Below are 16,965 nucleotides of genomic sequence, written 5' to 3'. Positions count from 1 at the left end.
ACCTTAGCGATTTCTAAAAGGGTTGCACACAACTGCCTACTGAGCGCTCTTCCTTCGGACCCCACTCTCAAATTTTGACTGGATTCCCTGGGGAGGGCGACCTAGCTGCACGTGCGCCTGACAACTACAGGGAAGATCTGAGGGAGGGATTCCTGTCCAAGTGGGCACTACCCCGAATTTATCCGGCCTCTCGGGCGCAACTCTGCAAGGCGGCCGACCTGCCTTCTCCAGCCTGCAGAAGTCAACACGCAGGCCACCGAGCCCCGGGTGAAGGCATGTCTACACGCACCGCACAACCGTCCTAGTCCCGACACAGTCACCCGGCCCGAGGGCTCCCTCCTCACGAGGTCGTCACGCAGCAGGCCGCTCAGGGCGGACTAGAAGACCCCAAGGTGCGGAGGCACCTCGCCACCACCCGGCGGCGCTTCTCCGGCAGCCCGCTGTGGCGTCCGCAAGGATTCAGACTCCTGCCCCCAAGAGCCCCAGCTTCCCAGCGGCCCCTTGACACTGCAACCTCTTCACGCCCGGCCCCCGACCCGGGGCTGACCGGTTCGTGACTCTTCTGCCAATCAGAGACCGTTTCCCCGACCAATCACCGAGCGCGTGGTGTCTTCTTCGGCCCTTCGGCCCTTCGGCTCTTCGGCTCGTCGGAGTGCTCGGGTGCTGGGCCCTCTCGGGCCTTCCGCAGTTCTCTAAAGCGTAGTTCTCACTGTGGTGCTATTTCCTTTTTTTTTTTTTTTTTCCCCAGCCACTTCCGGGTCCTGCGTCGCTCCGGAAGCCCGTGAGTTCCGGAAGCCGGGATAACCCACATTCTGCTAGGAAAAAGCCAAGCTTTCCAGAGTATGTTTCAGAAAAAGTTTCGCGGAGCGTGGGTGTTTCGCAGGCTCCCAAGGTCAGTGTCTGCGCGAGAGCGCCGGCGTGCGAGGCTGAGGTCTTGCTTAACAGCCGGGAAGTCCTGGAGTTTCACGACCTTGTAATTCTCACTCTTTACTTTAGTTTCTCTGTTTATTGGCTTCCTGTCTTCCTGGGAGAGGCAGATCAAAGTCTCTTGATTTCGGGAAAGGCTGTACAGCAAGTACAAACGCCTACAGATTTTCTTAGGATCGCGCCTTGGGGGTGGTGAGGGGAACAACACGCAGCTAGACTCGAACCCCTCTGCATTCCACGAATTGCCTTTTTAGAGACGAACTTCGAAGTGTTTTCCTCGTGAAGAGATTTGCCTCTTATGAAAACCTTCAAGAATCATCCAGGATGCAAGCTTTACGTAAAATCTGAGGGCTCATATAAAGGGTTACATGTACTACAAAAAATTGAGTAACAGGTGAAAGTGCATTCGCTTAAAAGTTTTGATTTTCTTATGGAGGGAGATAGGATTTTCCTAGAGAATTGCGGAGTTTATTAGATTTCTCATTGATTCCTTATAAGGAATGTGAAAATCATTAGCATTTTTCTTTGGGTCTTTAAAAGTCATTGTGTGTGTATTTATTTAGGGACCATTCTCCATACACGGAACATTTTGGTGAAAGGCTTTTCATAGGATGAGACCAGGTTTTGAAAGTTCAGGTCTAACGTGGTTTTTGTATTCTGCGGTGCCCCTTGCAAATTTTTCTATAGATAGTTTTTAGCAATTACAAGGAGACTAAGGCTTCTTCCACCACAATTTGTAGTCTAAACACGTCTACTTATGTTACTTTTAGTTATATCTGAACATACAAATTTTGGTCGGCTAACTTTTTTTTCTTTTTAAACTACTTTTCTGATCTTGCCAATATTATCAATTAGTTGTATCCAGAAAGATTAGAGTTCAATGATCTTGAGCCAGAGATTTGAAAGAAGGGAGATAGTAAATTACTTTAAAAGTAAAAAAGAACCTCTAATTTTTTTTCCCTTCTTTTAAAAGAAAACAAAATAAAGGTGTTGGCACATAGAATACTAAACGAAGTCAAGCGAATTCGGTTCTACTCCTGATTCTGGTTTACCTGTCTAACTTTACCATTTCAACTTCTATTCTCTTCATTTTTAGAAGTTACAGGTAGCAATCTGTGGGTTTAAAATTGTTTCATAAAAAATTTCTATAAAGTTCCTGGAGCCGTGCAGGATAGAGACAAAGCAAAAAATTAATTATCTTAGACTAGATGATCTGCCTTTCCTTCTGGAATTGAAATTCTTTTTCTTAGGACAGTTATTCATTTATATTCAACATACATTCACTTGATTATTAAATTTTTCTAAATTCTGTATTCACAGTTAATTTATTGCTAAAAGCTATAAACGTGCGTATTCAATTTCACTTGTTTTGTAGATGTTTGAAATTTAATTCTGTATGATTAGAATCATCACTCCTTATTTTCTTTTCTTCCTCATGCCTTTTATTTTAGCCAAAAAATTATGCTTATATTGGTGCTCATAATAATCCTTTCTATAAGGAGCTCAGGTATTTTCCACCTTACATATTCAGTATGAACCTTAGAAGAGGATAGCAGACTTGCCCTTTGTAATGTGTTTAGTAAAGTCCTAGCCGCATCTTTCCTCACATCATCAAATAATTCTAAAGTTTCTGCCTCTCTTGCCCACAGACCTTGTGTTCAGATTCCTATAACACAAGAAAAGTGTGTGCCATGTGCACAGTCTATTTCTAGACAAAAGTTCTACTCTCAGTTGCTTCCCTTTTTTTTTTTTTTTTCTCTCTTGATGATCTAGATTGGACAACCAAGAAATAAACTCCATGTCCCTTGATCTTTTTCATGTGAAGTGATAGTAGTTTCTAAGCATTCTGTGTCTCTTTCACTCATCAAAATGTACAAGCCTCAGGAGAAAAGCCCTGAATTGGTCTATATGCCTCATGTCTATGAACCTGGCACTGCCTTTTAAAGCTTAGCCCTGAGGTTTCTATATATAATGGAGGCAGGGAAGAGTAGTATGTGCTTATAACCTTTTCTATATTGTTTTTTACTCTTATTTAATATATTTTCTTAATATCAGAATTTTGCTTTCTTACCTGCCTGTCTGGTAAGATAAAATTCCATGAGGTGAAGGTGAAGGTGAGATAAAATTTCATCCAAATTTTCATTTATTTTTTTCTTACTGTTAAAATACAAAAAACAAGAACTCCAAAATAATTCTTTTTCAGTTATGATCTCTCCCTTCTAGTGTTCATTGGATGAGTTGGTATCACCTCTACCTTGCATATAGTATGTGTTCATAATAGTTAAATGATGGTCATACATATATTTTTCACTGACATGCTTACTCTGTTCAGATTTGACATTTTTCAATTCTTTTGAATTGTTCTTTGATCACATTTATAAAAAAAGAAAGAGGTAATGTAGATTAGATACATCCCAGGCAGCATGAGCAACTTTACTGCATTCCTTTAATTTCTTTTTCCATCTATAGTTCTGAAAGTTTGTCTGTCAGTCTGGTCTTTGGAATGATCCTGAGGAGGAAAACAATATTGCTTTGCATTCTGTTGGATTATACTTGATCCATGCTTACCAGATATCCATCCTACTCACTTCTTTCTATGTTCCAGTTTTTCTAGTATTGCCAGAAATTTAGTAATTTCCAGCTTGATCTTAGACAGATTATTAGTCTTCTCAAGCTTTAATATTTATATTCTTAAAATAGAGCTAATACTGTGTTGTGTGGATCTAGTGAGATAAGGAATTTAAAAGAAATATGTTGTGCCTTACAAATAACATGTATTACATTGTAGTTCCTCTTTTTGGGTTTATTTTTGTTTTGTGTACTAGGGATTGAACCCAGAGGTACTTGACCACTGAGCACATCCCCAGCCTGTTTTTATTATTTTTTTTGTTTTGTTTTGAGGTAGGGACTTGTTAAGTAACTTAGGGCCTCACTGATTTGCTGAGGCTGGCCTCAAGCTTGGGATCCTCCAACCTCACCCTCCCAAGCTACTGGGATTACAAGTGTGTGCTACCGTGCCTGGCTGTGGTTCCTGTTATTCCATTGCTGATTTGTTTTTTGGAGAAATTTCTGCATTTCTCTGGTACTGTAAAAGGTGCAATTGAATATGTATTCAAATAATTTTCAGGACATGGAATTCTCTTCTTAAGCACTTGGATTGTAAAGACTCTTCCTAAATGTATAGAACATTTTAAATATCCAGTTACTCCAGGTATATCATATGTCTCATTTGTTCATCCTTGGATTAGAATTTTTGCTGTAGTTCATGGCTCTACTCTTAATATTGCCTCTTAAAATAACTCCATCTGCATGTCTTGTAGTACTATCCTAAAGTGTTTATGTTTACCTTTTAGGCCAAAAACCACCTTATCATTATAGGACACTGGTTCACAGCATGACTTTGCCACTTCCAGCTGTGCTTCATATAATCTTTTTGTTCCCTAGGGTTTTTATTTTAGAGCAGAAATAATAAAAGAACATTTTTCTTTGTATTATAAGGATTAAGTGATTTAGTATTTAATTTTGTACATGGCAATTAGCTATAATAGTCACTTGTTAGCACTCAATAACTGGTAAATAAGTAGTATATGTTCATTATGGTTGTAAACTAACAAATTCATTGGGATTGTCTTCCTTAATGTTTCCCTCTTGCCTTCTATGAAGGTTCTTTCTTACCTGTCCTGCTCTGATTTCTCTATTTTAGCATTTTCCATACTCAGTATTCAACATAACCATTTCTGCAGTTGGAAATGGCTGTGTTTGTTTGTTAAATTTCTTCCCTTTCCAAGATTTCCTAAAACGGTTCCTATAAGGATTCTAGATAGGTAGTAGACTTTTTACATTTGCTTCCCCTGCTCCCCCCACCACTCTACCCCAATGGATGAAGACTACAGTGTGGCAAAATGATTTGTGCAGTCACACAGTCTAAGTGACCTGGGTCAGAACACAGAACTAATCAAAGCCTGTTTAATACTCCTCCCCATTTTCTTAAAAACAACTTTTTTTTTTTTTTTCAAATATGCTTTCTCTCCTAAAGACTCAGAAATAACAAGTTTCTGAAAGAGAAAAGTATAAAAACCTTTCTGTTCTCTTGAAAACATATTTGTGAAGCTAGAACAAGATATTAGAAATTGTTTTAAGATTTATAAAGAGTCTTTTGTATAATTTTAAATACTTCATCAAGCACACTATAACTAAAATAAGGCAGTTTATTGTATAAGACAGTATAATCTTGAGAATTGTATTTGAGTGTTCTCTAAATGAAAAAAATTAATTATTTTCCCCTTTGTGGCAAGCTTCAGTTCCTGGACATTATTTTGAGGTAGGTATGTTATTTTGAAGTGTATCTTTCATATATGTATGAAAAGATTTTTTAGAAAAATTTGTTATGTACCCCTTCCACCTTCAAAAAAGAGACAGAGCTCTTACATGAATTTTAATGAGGATTTCTTTGAAGTTAAGAGGAATTTAAAGATCTAGTATGTGTAGCACAATTTTAACATTCTGCATTTCTTTCCTATATCCAGATGAGTATGATTAGGATTTATAACTTCAGCTATTTACAAACTATTGAAACTTAGTTTATATATAGTGAAAGGGAGGAAAAACAGAGTAGTGACAAGTCACTTAGCAAGTCTGTGGCAGAAGTGGGATTTGAACTTAAAGTTGTTGATTTCTAGGCCTGTTCAGCATGCCAGAGGTCACAGTGTACTAATGGGTCTTAGCCATAGCTTTTTCTGTTCTACTCATGTTTGAAATGTGTTCTGGGAATCAGTGTCCTGTTAAATCCCTCTTTGATGCATGTCCCCTTTATTAGTATTGATTTCAATACAATGGACAGTAAATCTATCTGACTACACAAAGGAAATAAAATAGTAGAGTATAGGTTCAAAACTTAAGATCTCCAGAAATAGTATTTTATTCACATACCTCATATGAAATCTTACTCTAAAACTTTTAAAAAATTACAGAGGAATAAAATGAATATTTGGTCCCGTCTATTTCAATTACTAGAAAATTTAATGTAATGTGTCAGTGACATTGTCATTCTAAAAATTAGTCAATTATTGTGAAACTGAAAAAGAACAGCCTGGCAAGGGATACCTGGGTGAGTATGATAACTTACAGATTAATTGTAAATCACATGTTTCTGCTGATAAAGTTTACAAGGCTGTAAATTTAAATGTAGAATTTTTGTAGGCAGTATACATTGACAGATATGTTTAATGGTAATACATCTAGTACTGAATGTCTCAAAACAGGTCAATAATAATGTGTATATTGATAGCAGCAAAGTAGGAGATGTTACTTGGTATTATAGTGAAAATCCATGTTATCCCTTTAATCATAATTACATTAATATTGACAAGCCCTTGACAATACCTACATTATTATTGATAGATTTCTGTCAATAACATGTTTTTAAATAAAATATATTTGTTCATTATTTGTACTATACTCAATAAAAGCTCTAATGCACATCCTGAAATTTTCTTTCTTCCTCAGTGAGATAGTCATTTGTTTACTTGATGTAGATGAAAAAGTTTCTGTTTTGGGAAATGAAAAACATAAAAGGAAAGTGTGAGTTATTTAAAGGATAAGGTCATATGCTGCTGCTCTTTGTAAACAATTTTTTTTTTTTTTCCTATGAAGGAAAAGCAGTGTGACATGTCTAGTGATAAAATGTCAGCAGGAGACCTTTTTAATAGTTTCTAGTGCTGGATCACTTTGTCTTAAACATATTTATGTGACAAGTTAATCACACTAACATGAGTAGATACACTTTTTATCTGGGCATGATTTTGCCTTAAGCATCTTTTTCACATATCCTTAACATAGTAGAATCCTTCTTTAACCCCAGTATTATTTATTGTAAATTATAACTTTAATCCTTTACTTTTATATTTGTCTTTGCATGGATAATAAATATTTCCTTCTTAGATAGCCTTTTAGAATCTTAAAGTTAATATACTTTAGAAAATGGGTAAGAGGGTCACAGGATTGCATGTTAAAAATTGGAGTAAGAAATAACATTGTTTTTGGCACTGACAGAAATCAATTTGTATTACATCTAATGGTGTTTGACTCAAAACAATTCCAACTTAAGAAAAAAGTAAACTTTTTAAATTACTATCCAAGTTTGAGCCTACATTTATGAAACTAGGTACTAATCTAAAAGTACCAATAATATGGGAATTGTTTGTACTTAAATTCCTGAAAGTAAAGTAGAAAATAGACTGACCAAGGTTTGGGCATTAGTATTGGCAATCAGTGTAATAGAAGTCAGGAAAATACTGGCTTACCAAAAATATAGGGGATTTTTTTTCCAAATGTAAGGATATTGTAATTTCCTTTCTGATTTCCGTAGTTATCAATGAAGTAAGTTAAATTACTTTGACTTATCCAGAAAGTTGTTAGCATCTTGGTTAGAACTCTGAATTGTAGGAATCCTATAACTGGTCTCCTGGAACAGCAGTTTTCCTTTGATTCAGTCTTATTGAACTCTGCCATTAGATTAATCTTTTAAAATTTATACTGTTATGTCTCTTCTCTTCAATGGTTATTCATGCCTACAGAATCAATGCAGTTGCCTTAACATAAATGCTTTTTTATAATATGGCCAGGCTGGCCCTTCAGCCAATCTCTCCTGTCAGCCTCCTGTGCTCTGGTCATGACAGATGTCTTGTTTTTCACTTCCAGATGACAAATGCAGCTACACTGATGTGGGCTAAATAACCAAGAACACGATGCTCGCAGTGATACCCATTCCCAGCTAGACCATGGCCAGGAGCTCACACATTTCAGGACGTTTGCATAACTTGTTCCCTTGTCCCAAATATCATTTTTCTTTGCTCCGTCTGGAGAGTTTTGTGATCCTTTATAGTGTTTGCATATTTTAAGTTCATTTTTTACTTCAGCGATCATTGGCCAGTCCTGATTGCATTCTATTTTTTTTTTAAATGCTTGAATAAAAGGAAGTTAACTGACAGTTAAATATTTACATAGACTCTGGTACCTAGGAGAATGCCTCTCATTTGGTAGATGCTCAATAAATATTGGTTCAGTTGAAGAACTATTTGTCGGAGAATTAGAATTTGCTAAAACATAAACTGTTTGTATTATATTGAGAATAACTTTATGTGATTTAAAGGCATTTTTCTGCGCTTCATACCTATTGTGAACAAATATTCTGTAGCAGTGCAAGGAGGAGTATTCCATATCTAATTATTGAACTTCTAGTTGTGAGGGGGCCTGGTGGAGTTGGGATGAGGAAGAGGGAAACTAAATGTAGTTATACGTTGATGATAAACTCAAGGTTGCAAGCTTGTCTTGAACTGTCTGTACTGTGCTCCGTGGAGCAAAGCACCCTGGAGTCAGATGTTACTAGTGTGCGTTCCTGAGGTTTCTTTATTTCCAGATAACAGTCACAGGCATATTGGTGGGGATTAAGTAGCCAAGGGAACTGGAGCCCAACTTCATTCTCTAGGAATCCCATTACATCTACTTTCAGACAAGATGCAGGTTAAAAATGGAATGTGCTACACTGGACCATGTCCCTGCTCCTCCTGCCTGACCCTCTTACATGTACACATAGTGGTGACATCATGTTCATGGGTTAGCCACAATTATTTTTTAATGATGTAGTCACTACTTCCTGGGGGAAAATCCTTTTACACAGGTTGACTAAGGCATTAGAATTGGTAATGAAGATTTCAGCTTTTCAAATGAGATTTGCCAAAATCAGTTCAGGTCTTGTTCTTTTTATGCTCATCCCTAACTAAAGCAGCAACAATATAGTAATAATGCTGCTTTAGTTTCCAAACCATTTCCATAAAATCTAGTTTAATCTCAACAACCTTAGGAGGTAGCTGTTATTTCCAACTTTTCAGAGAAAAATCTGAGGCTAATGAATTTTTTTTTTAAGTGCATAGCAAGTAAGTGCCAGAACTGGAACTAGACTTTAGGTCTGTTTGATTTTTAGATGTGCTTTTTCCACTCCTTCACAGTTGCTTAAAGAGGAATGTAGAGCATAGCAGAGGTATTACACTTTCTTGAACTGTGATGTAAAATGAACAGTGTTTGCTGTATGTTTACAACTAAAAGAAGTCACAAAAATAACTAGTTTTGGAAAATAAAGGCTAAGACAAAAACTAGAGAAACATTATTTGTCTGAAGGAGAAAAGACTGAAGAGCAGTTTAATAATAATAAGTCTTTTGGTCTATTAAAGAGTCTTAAGCAGGAAAGAGAGTGAGACCAGCTGTTCCTAATCTACACTGAGGCCAATCCTGGGGAGGAAAAAAGGAAAGGAAAAAAATGTTAAACTATAACAGAAAGGATAAGAGAATTTTTTTTATAAAGTATTGTTAAATATTAGGTCTGTTTAGAGACTGTTAAGTCTCCTTTTCTGGTGGTCATTAAACATTTCTATCTTTACTAAATGTTCTAAAGTATGATTCCTGCAGATATGAGGGTTTTGAAATGCTTGATTCCTATGAAAGAACACTTGCTTTAATGATTTTCTCACTAAATATTAATAAGGGACCTGAGGACCAGATATTTTCTCTGCCCATCCAGTTCATCTGGATGTACTTACTCAAAAGCTATGGAGTGTGTACATTGATTAGCTACCAAACTGCTTATTGTATTGCATATACGTTCGTAAAACACTTACTGAGCAGCTACTATGAGCCCATCATTATGGTAAATTCTAGAACTATAAGATTAATAAGGTATTCATCAGCCACAATCTGGAACTCACAATCTGGCTGTAGTAGGCAATCCAAAGGAAAGTGATCTGATCCAACATTTAGACTGTGGGGAGATGTGGGATCAGACTTTTGGAATTACATTGGTGTCTAGTATGGTTAGAGCGTTCCAAGAGTAGTTTGACAATAAGAGAGTCTTCCTTATCTTCCTGACTACAGAATTTGAAATCTGGAGAATATTCAGAGTTGTAGATACTTTTATAATAGAAGACTTACTTGTGCCACATTGCCATATCCTGAATTATAGAATTGTGCTTGAGGAAAACTGAGCTTGGTATGAAAGTAATTTTGTAGGTGGCAGGTGATTTGAGAATAAAGGCATTTTTTCTTAACTAACTTATGTTTAAGATAGGGAAAGAAAATGTATTCTCATGATAGAAATCACAGTACAGATAATTGAGAGCCCAAGTGAATGGCATAAGTAGTTTCTGCCAGAGTTAAAAATGGTAATGATCAATGGGAACTAGGGATACTTACAAAGAAGTTTTCATAAAGAATGTTGAAATAGAGTTGGAATGTGGAAGAGCATATAGTTCAGTTCAGTGCAGTGAAGGAAGGAAGGAAGATAAGTAGTTTAGGTATATGAGAAAAGGTGCAAAGGTACGACTGAAAGATGCTCTGGAATTAAAGGCTCCTTTGGGGAATGGTGGGTTATATGACTGCAAAGATCGAGACACTCTGGGGCTTCCTTAGATGTGAGATCTCTGTACTTTACCCTGGGAGGAATAGTGAGGTAACAAAGAGGTGATTTGGTAAGTATGGGCAGACAATTTTGTTAGTTTGGTTTAACTTATGAAGGTTTAAAATAATGTTTTTTCTTCAGTTACATAAATGATGTAAGTAAATTAGAGAAAATTTGTTAAATGCAGAAAAAAGTGAGAAAACTAATAATAACCTTACTGATTTGTGTGTGTTTGGAATTTGAAATTATTTTCTTGTTGAAAGAGTTTTGAAATATTACTTATGCCTTTGAGAATATGCAATGCTTTACACTTCGGTTGCTGCCTCAGTTGTCTACTTGCCTGCCTCCCTTTCTAGACTGCATCCAAGCACCTATCGTAACCAGGTTATATCCATTCTTAACAGAGTCAGTGAATGATCTTAATCTCACAAGGATTAATTAATAGAAGAAAGGGAAAACCTGTGTCCATGAAAGATTTGTAACCACTTCAGTAAATACATAAATGAGCACTAATCAGAAAGAAGTAGGAGTTAGAGGTCTGCTGGCATACAGCCTTGAGCAATATGGGCAATGTGCAAAAAAAAAAAAAAAAAAAAAAAAACAGGATTTTGCTTTGAAATGGATTAGTCTGGTAGTTCTCAACGTTTGTTAAATTTGACAATGTTAAATATGTAAACTCTTGAGCCCCACTCCAGATCTAATTATCAGAGATTCTAGTAATGAGGCCCAGCAATCTAACAAGTTCTCTTGAGTAATTTGGATGAATTCTTAAGTTTGAAAACCACTAGATGAGAGGGACAATGAGACTATAGGGTTGTGATGAAAATCGCAACATAGAAAATCGATTGCCCCGAGATTTATATATCTTTACCATAGATATGTGTATCTTTGTATCAAAGGAAACTTTTAGAATAAGATTATATTTTTACAAAGAAGACTGAATGCATTATAAATAGATAGGGTCTACTTATTCATTAGATCACTGCCTTCCTGATTTTAGCATTTAATTAGATCAAGATATTGGGCCTATCTACCAAAAGGACCCCAGATTTATAAAAATCTCCACCAATATTTTCTTTCCTGTATTCACATAACTGCCTACTAAACTTTTCCATTTAGATGTCTCATTTAAGTCTCAGATCTCTAAAATTGCATGTATTATCTTTTCCTTCCTATTTCAGAGAACTGGATCACCATCCATTCAGTTTTTCACATCAGTTATTTTTTACTTAATTCTCACCAAATAGCATCAATTCACTACCTAATAGCTTTCAAAAATGCCTTTTTCTTTTCATCACCATTGATACTTGTCTAATTTAGACCATATTAGTTTCTCACTAGGTCATCTTAACAACCTCTTAACTAGTCACTATGCCTCTAGTCCTTCTCACCACCTCTAATCCATTCTCAGAGTGGCCAGAACAAGCAGTCTGAAATGCAGATCTGATTAGTTACAACTATTCTGTGGCTCCCCATTACCTTCTTGATGACATGCCGCCTCTTCAGTGTGGCTTTTCACACCTTTAGGATATGTTTTCTGCTTTCTTCCAGCTTTATCTCTTGTCCTTGCACCCTCATTCCCTTTGTCATTCCCTCTACTTAGCATAGTATTTTTACTTTCTTTTGCCAGACTGTCACTGCTGCTTAGATACTGCCCACTAAGAAGCCTTCTTTGACCTTATGATGTATGCTTAGTGCCCTGAAATTTCCCTTGCCTATCACTTACTATATCTTACTTTTTTTGCCTATTTGCTTTGTATAACAGACCCTTGCTTTCCTCCTGCCCTTTCCCCAATAGATTGTAGCTTCCTGAAGGGTTGAGACTGACTAATGTACTATTATATCACTAGCTCTAATACATTATTTAGCAAATAACAGATGTACCACAAATATGGTAAAATAAATCATAAGTGATGTTCTGGGAATGGTAATTTGAAATAGTTTCAAAGTTTAATGGATAAAATTTGTATTTTTGGCCCCAAACTTTCTACCTATTCATTTATGCATTCATCTTGTATTTGTAGAATGCATCTGCACCCCAGGAACTATGGGTGTTGCTATGATTCAGTTATGATAATATGCAAATAATCATTACATCAGTACTTATCCTCTAGTGGAGGAGATAGACAATTAAACATTACTTTGTATACAGAGCATAGAGACTAAGAAAGAGGATGAATAGAATGCAATGGAAGGATCTAGAAGGGGCAGCTAACCCAAATTTGCAAAGTCAGGAAAAAGTGATGCTTGAGCCAGTACCTAAAAACAGGATAAGTTTCTCAGTTAAAAGAATGGGAACGTTATGTTGTTTGCAAAGAGAAGAGACAGTAAATCCAACGGTGAACAAGAGAAGGTGGCACTATGACTAGGTGTCAGCGTTTTAAGAAGGAAAGCAAGCTTGATAGGCTTGAGGAGGTTTGTGTTAACATTGCATTGTGGGAAATGGACTGAAAACAGCAGAAATAGATAGACTAATTAGATGTAATGGTCGGGGACATCCAGAATTTAAGATAAAGCTGTTGGGGACATAGGGCATTGAGTGACTTAGAAAACTACTTTGGCAAAAAATCAACAGTCTTTGGCTATGTATTAGATTAGTAAAATGAGGAAAAGAAACTCTCTTTTTAACTCCTTCTTTCTTTCTTATAGGTGCCATCAAGTATGAGGCAAGGATTTCACAGAGGAACTTGTGGCAAAAATCTCCACTGCCATAGCAGAGGGCTGTCAAGTCTTGAGGGAGCTTCAGGGAAGGGGAAAAGGTGAGATCTCCCCAGAAGGCTGTTGGCATTTATGGGTGAGAAGCATTCCTATCCTCTATCTGGCTTAATAGAAAACAGCACTATTATTCAGTGGTTATTTTTGTTTTCCTGTACTTAATATTGTTAAGCAAAAAGTCTCCTGCCACTAAGTCATCTAGGATCTGATAATGTTAAAACAGACCTTTTGAAACATTTTCTCTTGTCAAACATACTCCCTAGTCCAAAAAAGTACAACTTTATTTTAGGATATGCCTCTCAATTCTAACAAATAAAGTTTAACCTCTTTTTGGTTAAAATTATAATAGAATTTTAAAGGTGATTTTTGTCTTCATCCCTTTGTTTTATAAGTGAAAAAAACAAAGTAAGAGAGGACCAGCTGAAATGATTTATTCAAGATATCATGGCCAGCTAGTAGCATTGATTCTCTGTAGGATTCATGCCTCCTCCTCCAGCTCTTGAATGCTATCTTAGAGTGGTGGACATTTCAAAGGATTTGAAAACATGATTGAATTCATTGTATGGAAAGCCCAATTTACATTTTTTTCCAGCTTTATTGAGATGTAATTGACAAATAAAAAGTGTGAATTCAAAGTAAACAAAATGAACATTTCATATATGTATACAATGTGAAATGACTACCACAGTCAAATTAATTAACACATTCATCACTCATCATTACTTAATATGTGTGTGCATGAGAGAGACAGACAGACAGAGATGAGGACACTCAAGATCTACTCCCTTAGCAAATTTCAAGTAAACAGTGCAAAAGTAACTGAAGTCACCATGCTGCACGTTAGTTCCCCAAAACTTGTTGGTCTTATAATTGAAATTTTGTACCCTTTGGCCACTTACTCCATTTTCCCCCAGGGTTAGCCCTTAACAACCACCATTTTGCTCTTGGCTTCTGTGAGTTCCACTTTTTTTAGATTGTACACGTAATTATAAAATTACACAAAGGGCCCATTTTAGAAACTCTGATTTTTTTTGGTCATGTTCTATATTTGCCAGTTCATCAGCAAAAATTTGAAATATCAAAACAGGTCTGTATACAAGTCCAGCAGTGACTGGATGTTTTAATTGTGTTGGATTGCACTTAATGTGTTTTGAGTCAGTCATGCCTAGCTGACCATTAATCAGCTTCTTATACCTTTTTTTTTTTTCTTTAGCACCTGTTTGTTTCCATCATATATTTTTGAAATTATCATAGCATGTCATTATATTATAGAGTTTTTTTATCTTTTAGTACTTCATGATGTGTACACTTTTATTACTTTAACAATGACATTTCTGCATTATTCTTGCTACATGGTAAAATTTAGTAGCATTTGTGTTTTTGACAATAGTGTGACAGAATAATAAATAACATTGTTCATTGATTTTTCTAACTTCCTTTAACCATAAATTATATTCAAGAAAGATTAAGTGACTGTTTGAAAAAATATACCTTTAACTGTGAGGTGGCGCATGCTTGTAATCCCAGAGACTCTGGAGGCTGAGATGGAGGATCTCGAAGTTTGAGGCCATCCTTGATAATTTAGCAAGGTCCTCAGCATATTAGCGAGATCCTGTTTCAAAATTAAAAATCAAAAGGACTGTTGATGTAGCATAGTGGTAAAGTGCCAGTGGATTCAATCGGCAGTATCAGAAAAAAGAAAGAAAGAAAAGAATAAAAATTATATATACCTTTGGAGTCAAAAGAAATATTAGAAATTAAACTGAGATCTTGACTTACCATCCATTGCCATATTCTGTATAGTTCATTGTATTTATATATTCATAATATTTCTCCCATTAGTCGTGTTATTGAACCTCATCTCAGTTTCAGGATTTTAATATTTCTCTTCCAGAATATCTGAAAAGGAGTATTGCTTAGAAGTATGCTTGTGGAAACGGGTGCAACAGCTTTTCTTTTCTCTTTTCTTTTTTTTTTTTTTTTTATAGCTGTCATTCCTTTGATGAGGAGGGCCAAGAAGAAAACAAAAAGTAATAGAAAAGAAAAGGGAGAAAAAAAGAAAGGAAGGAAGAGGAGAGAGAAGAGAGAGAAAGAAGTTCCAAGTAAGAAGTGATTGCCTGCCATGAGGTTTTACACTACTGAAAGGCCTGTCTTCTGGGTGCCCTGTGTAATTTGTCAATCCCAGTTTTAGTTTTCCAAGTGTCATTGGAGGAGGTAGTATAAGATTATAACAGTTGATGATGTTCCTTAATTTTATTTTTTCCTAGAGACCTTCAGAGAGGACATGGCACCCAGAGAAGAGCATATGAAGAGTACAGACAGAGTGCTCAGAATAAGTCAGTTGGATGCACTGGAATTAAACAAGGCCCTGGAGCAGCTGGTTTGGTCCCAGTTTACTCAGTGTTTTCATGGATTTAAGCCAGGACTGTTTGCTCGCTTTGAACCAGAGGTGAAAGCATTCTTGTGGCTTTTTTTGTGGCGATTCACCATCTACTCCAAAAATGCCACTGTGGGACAGTCAGTTTTGAATATTCAGTACAGAGACAGTTTTTCCCCAAGCCTGAGATATCAGCCACCAAGTAAAAACCAGAAACTCTGGTATGCTCTCTGTACCATTGGTGGGAGGTGGTTAGAAGAACGATGCTACGATTTGTTTCGAAACCATCATTTAGCATCTTTTGGGAAACTTAAACAGTGTGCAAATTTTGTGGTTGGACTTTTGAAATTAGGTGGGTTAATTAATTTTTTGATTTTCCTTCAACGGGGAAAGTTTGCAACTTTGACAGAACGTCTTCTAGGCATTCATTCTGTATTTTGCAGGCCCCAAAATGCTCGTGAAGTTGGGTTTGAGTACATGAATAGGGAGCTCCTCTGGCATGGTTTTGCTGAATTTCTAATTTTTCTCTTACCACTTATCAATATCCAGAAATTGAAAGCTAAGTTGTCTTCATGGTGTATCCCTCTTACTGGTGCTTCTAACAGTGACGGTACATTAGCCACCAGTGGCAAAGAATGTTCTTTGTGTGGAGAGTGGCCCACCATGCCTCACACCATAGGCTGTGAACACATCTTCTGTTATTACTGTGTTAAAAGTAGTTTCTTATTTGACATGTACTTTACTTGTCCTAAGTGTGGCACAGAGGTACACAGTGTACAGCCACTGAAATCAGGAATTGAGATGTCAGAAGTGAATGTACCTTAGAAAGTAAAATTGTTTCCTCTGAGGAAAAATGTATTATGTATAAATCCATAATGTTAGTCATCCTAAATGTACTGCTTAGATGACTTTTATAAGACTGGTACTTCCCAGTTACCGTCTTCTCTTCCTTTGGGAGACATGACTAAATTCTAATCACTGAAAACCACATGATTCTAAATATATTATATACAATATTTTAAATCATTGCATTCAGTTCTTAATATCAGGAATAAAGGAGAGTTTTTGTCAGATGACTACTATGAATTCTTCATTTTGCTACTTCTAGAAAGTAGAACTCTAAAAATAAAAGATTTTGGGTACTTTGGGATGTATATACATTTATTTTCAGAGATGATATAATGTCATAATCTGACAATGATAAGACCCTGTTGTTTAAACCTTAAGATCTGATACCTCAGTTGTAACTTTAAGCTTTTCTCTGAAGTCAGTTTTCAAGAGGTTCAGTTCATAGCTGTCAGACCCCTTCACAGTTGACTTCTTATGTTTAGAAAGTAAAAATTGCTTAAGGCAGCTTAGAAGTGAGGCCTGGAAACTACAGGGGACAGCTGGCAAGAAGAACACTATTTCCTGGATCTCTTTCTCTAGTCTTTGATTTGAAGCTTATGTTCTCAGCAAGCATATTGGTGGTTTTATGAAATACCAGAGGTCTTTAGCA

General features: G+C 36.4%; 1 protein-coding gene across 2 annotated transcripts; it reads left to right on the top strand.

The window, feature by feature from the left end:
• The first annotated feature begins 633 nt into the window (after positions 1-633).
• PEX2 (peroxisomal biogenesis factor 2) lies at positions 634-16,614 on the top strand. Of its 2 annotated transcripts, none has more exons than XM_079152871.1 (4): positions 634-892; positions 13,025-13,134; positions 15,079-15,192; positions 15,358-16,614. In XM_079152871.1, the coding sequence occupies exons 3-4, from the start codon at positions 15,093-15,095 to the stop codon at positions 16,290-16,292; spliced, it is 1,035 nt and encodes a 344-aa protein (XP_079008997.1). In that variant the 5' UTR covers positions 634-892; positions 13,025-13,134; positions 15,079-15,092; the 3' UTR covers positions 16,293-16,614. The 2 variants fall into 2 exon arrangements, with proteins under 2 accessions (XP_079008997.1, XP_079008996.1); XM_079152870.1 differs by having other exon boundaries at positions 13,025-13,169.
• The last annotated feature ends 351 nt before the right edge of the window (positions 16,615-16,965 follow it).

Source organism: Sciurus vulgaris, assembly GCF_902686455.1.
Source record: "Sciurus vulgaris genome assembly, chromosome: 1".
NCBI classification, from domain to species: domain Eukaryota; kingdom Metazoa; phylum Chordata; class Mammalia; order Rodentia; family Sciuridae; genus Sciurus; species Sciurus vulgaris.
Note: the sequence above shows the minus strand (reverse complement) of the source record. Positions and strands in the feature narration are given on the sequence as shown.

Excerpts from the sequence above, each read along its gene's own strand:
- PEX2 (XM_079152870.1), top strand. Across the intron at positions 15,193-15,357 it reads GAGAGAGAAAGAAGTTCCAA|AGACCTTCAGAGAGGACATG; the intron begins GTAAGAAGTGAT and ends ATTTTTTCCTAG.